Below are 2,925 nucleotides of genomic sequence, written 5' to 3'. Positions count from 1 at the left end.
TCTATGTTACTTTACATACAATTTATGTGTTAATTCTATTTACTGAAACTTGCTAAAAAGCATATTTTGCTTTAAAGTAGTATCCTCCTTGTGGAGGCACAATGGCCCAGTGGTTAGGGCCATTGGTTTCGATTCCCAGACCGGGCGTTGTGAGTGTTTATTGAGCGAAAAACACCTAAAGCTCCACGAGGCTCCGGCAGGGATGGTGGTGATCCCTGCTATACTCTTTCACCACAACTTTCTCTCACTCTTACTTCCTGTTTCTGTTGTACCTGTACTTCAAAGGGCCGGCCTTGTCACTCTCTGTGTCACGCTGAATATCCCCGAGAACTACGTTAAGGGTGCACGTGTCTGTGGAGTGCTCAGCCACTTACACGTTAATTTCACGAGCAGGCTGTTCCGTTGATTCGGATCAACCGGAACCCTCGTCGTCGTAACCGACGGAGTGCTTCCATTCCAGTATCCTCCTTGTAGATACAATTGTCAGTAATCATACTATTTCCGTTTCTCTCAGCCAATGTTTTTACATTAGCCTTCTTTCGAACTTTTGATAATGCGACAAACAGCTGACCATGCGAGAAGAATTGTGTTGGAAGATATATTCCAATTTGTTCAAAAGTCTGTCCCAGGGCCATGTTGCACGTCAAGGTAAAAGTTGGCTTGACAGGAAATAATTTGCGTGTAAATGTGCATGTGAATAGAAATTCCATTTCTTGAGATACATGTGGTATTCTTTGGATTAGCAGAGTTGACCCTGCATAAGGACCAGAAGCAACCTCGGCCTCAATAGACATAATCATGTAAACAGCAATGTCTATTAGTTGCATCTAAATTTCTCAGAAGCATTATACATAATTTTTTTTCTTCAGTTTGAGAATGTATGGTGGAAACCCTGATGGGTGTAAGTTTGGTGATGAACTCGATTGGGGACAGAGTTTCATTATCAACTGTATCTGAGCTTCTGTATATTTTTCACTCAACAGGGATGCTGGTCAACAGAAAATCATTCACAAATTGTTGGAGTAACAATGGTTCTGTTTGCAAGTCACACAGGGTTTGTGAAATTATTTTTGTGGTCAGCATATACAAAATCACATAGATCTGAAAGAGTACCACTTTCAAGGCAAAAGTCATTGGGTAGTTTGATTTTGAATCCACCTCGTCTTTGTTCAACAGAAACGTTACCATTTCCTACATCAAGAAGGAAATAAGCAAACTCTTTTTCATCAGAATGACCTTCTTTAAGAAGTCCTAGATTGGTTGTCAATTCCACTACTTCCACATGATCGCAAAGAAAAAAATCTCTTCAGTGTTGCATCAACAATTTGTGATCTGACGCCATTGTTTTGAAATAGAATATTCTCCTCTCAAGATACCCTAACCAGTCGGTCATGTATAGCGGAAACAGACATGTCCATGTTTCCATGCATATACAAACATCTGTTTCAGTCGCTTTGCTCTGGTTTCATCTGATTCAGTAGCCCGTTTTTCTCTCTGCCATTGTGTTTTTGCTGCTAAAATTTCTTTTTCAGTCGCATATTATATATAAACTAGCATTATGACCCGGCAACGCCATAAGAAAATTATGTGTTTGTTTTAAAATTTGAGATTACATAGAAAGTATTTTACGTAGGATATGGGTAGTTCCCATGAGCATTATCTTTTGAATTTCTGCCATTTTGGGGTTTCCTGGCATGCATATAGAGTTGCGTGCATGCGCACATACACGCGAGTACTGTCCAAATCTCCCACCAATCACATACAGCTAGCTGGCATTCAATTGGCGTATCAAGTTTCGGGCATTTTGATTGGGTTTTGGATAGAAAATTCACAAAAAATTCACTTCTATTGATTTTTTTAATGGTTTTGCGGGGTGACTGGGGAAATGTAAAGATGTGCACGACCACCCTTGGACGGTTCTGAATGACCATAGAAAGTGCGAGCCCTCAAACTGAAAAATTGTGGATTTGTATAAAGGACACACACACAGATATTTTGCCGTTTATATACAGAGAGATGAAAGATCGTTAAAAACTATCTTGTTCAGCGTGCTAGAAATAGCAGCGATCACATAGTTATTATTGCAAGGCTTATAGCGTTCCAAGTAGCCATACTAACAAAATCACTTCTTCATTTAAAAAATATAAATTATACCAGTATATCAAAAAAATTTCATACTATCAAAATATTCATTTAACAAACTCCGGAAACTGATAATATTCCTGAAATTGTGTCTCGTATCGAAGTTATATACTCTTTTACTTGTCTCAGTCATTTGACTGTGGCCATGCTGGAGCACCGCCTTTAGTTGAGCAACTCAACCCCGGGACTTATTCTTTGTAAGCCCAGTACTTATTCTATCGGTCTCTTTTTGCCGAACCGCTAAGTGACGGGGACATAAACACACCAGCATCGGTTGTCAAGCAATGCTAGGGAGACAAACACAGACACAAACATACACGCGCGCACACACACACATATATATATATATATATACATACATACGACGGGCTTCTTTCAGTTTCCGTCTACCATATCCACTCACAAGGCTTTGGTCGGCCCGAGGCTATAGTAGAAGACACTTGCCCAAGGTGCCACGCAGTGGGACTGAACCCGGAACCATGTGGTTGGTAGGCAAAGCTATTATTAAATTATCGTTAACGAAAATAGAGGCGAACGGGATTGAGAGACTGTTGCAAATAATCGATGAAAGAAACGGGAAATCGATTTGGCATTCCCTTCATCGATTATTATTATTATTATTATTATTATTATTGAGTGAGATAGCAGTTCATGCCATCAAAGTGACACTGGGGTAAAATATCCGAAGCCCAGTATACCCATCATGACTGCCCGTCTGATAAGGGTACACCAGGCACATGCATCACAACCATATGTGCGCGACATGGTGATCTCATATCAAGA

At 40.1% G+C, this 2,925-nt stretch overlaps 1 protein-coding gene across 1 annotated transcript; it reads right to left on the bottom strand.

The window, feature by feature from the left end:
* Positions 1-442: 442 nt before the first annotated feature.
* On the bottom strand, positions 443-827 carry LOC115227314 (the record flags this gene model as incomplete). The annotated part of the gene is made up of 1 exon (XM_029798186.1): positions 443-827. A coding segment is annotated over exon 1 (385 nt), but the record flags the coding sequence as incomplete, so codon positions are not given.
* Positions 828-2,925: the final 2,098 nt, after the last annotated feature.

Source organism: Octopus sinensis, unplaced genomic scaffold (assembly GCF_006345805.1).
Source record: "Octopus sinensis unplaced genomic scaffold, ASM634580v1 Contig02603, whole genome shotgun sequence".
Taxonomy (NCBI): Eukaryota; Metazoa; Mollusca; class Cephalopoda; order Octopoda; family Octopodidae; genus Octopus; species Octopus sinensis.
This window is presented reverse-complemented; position numbering and strand designations above follow the sequence as displayed.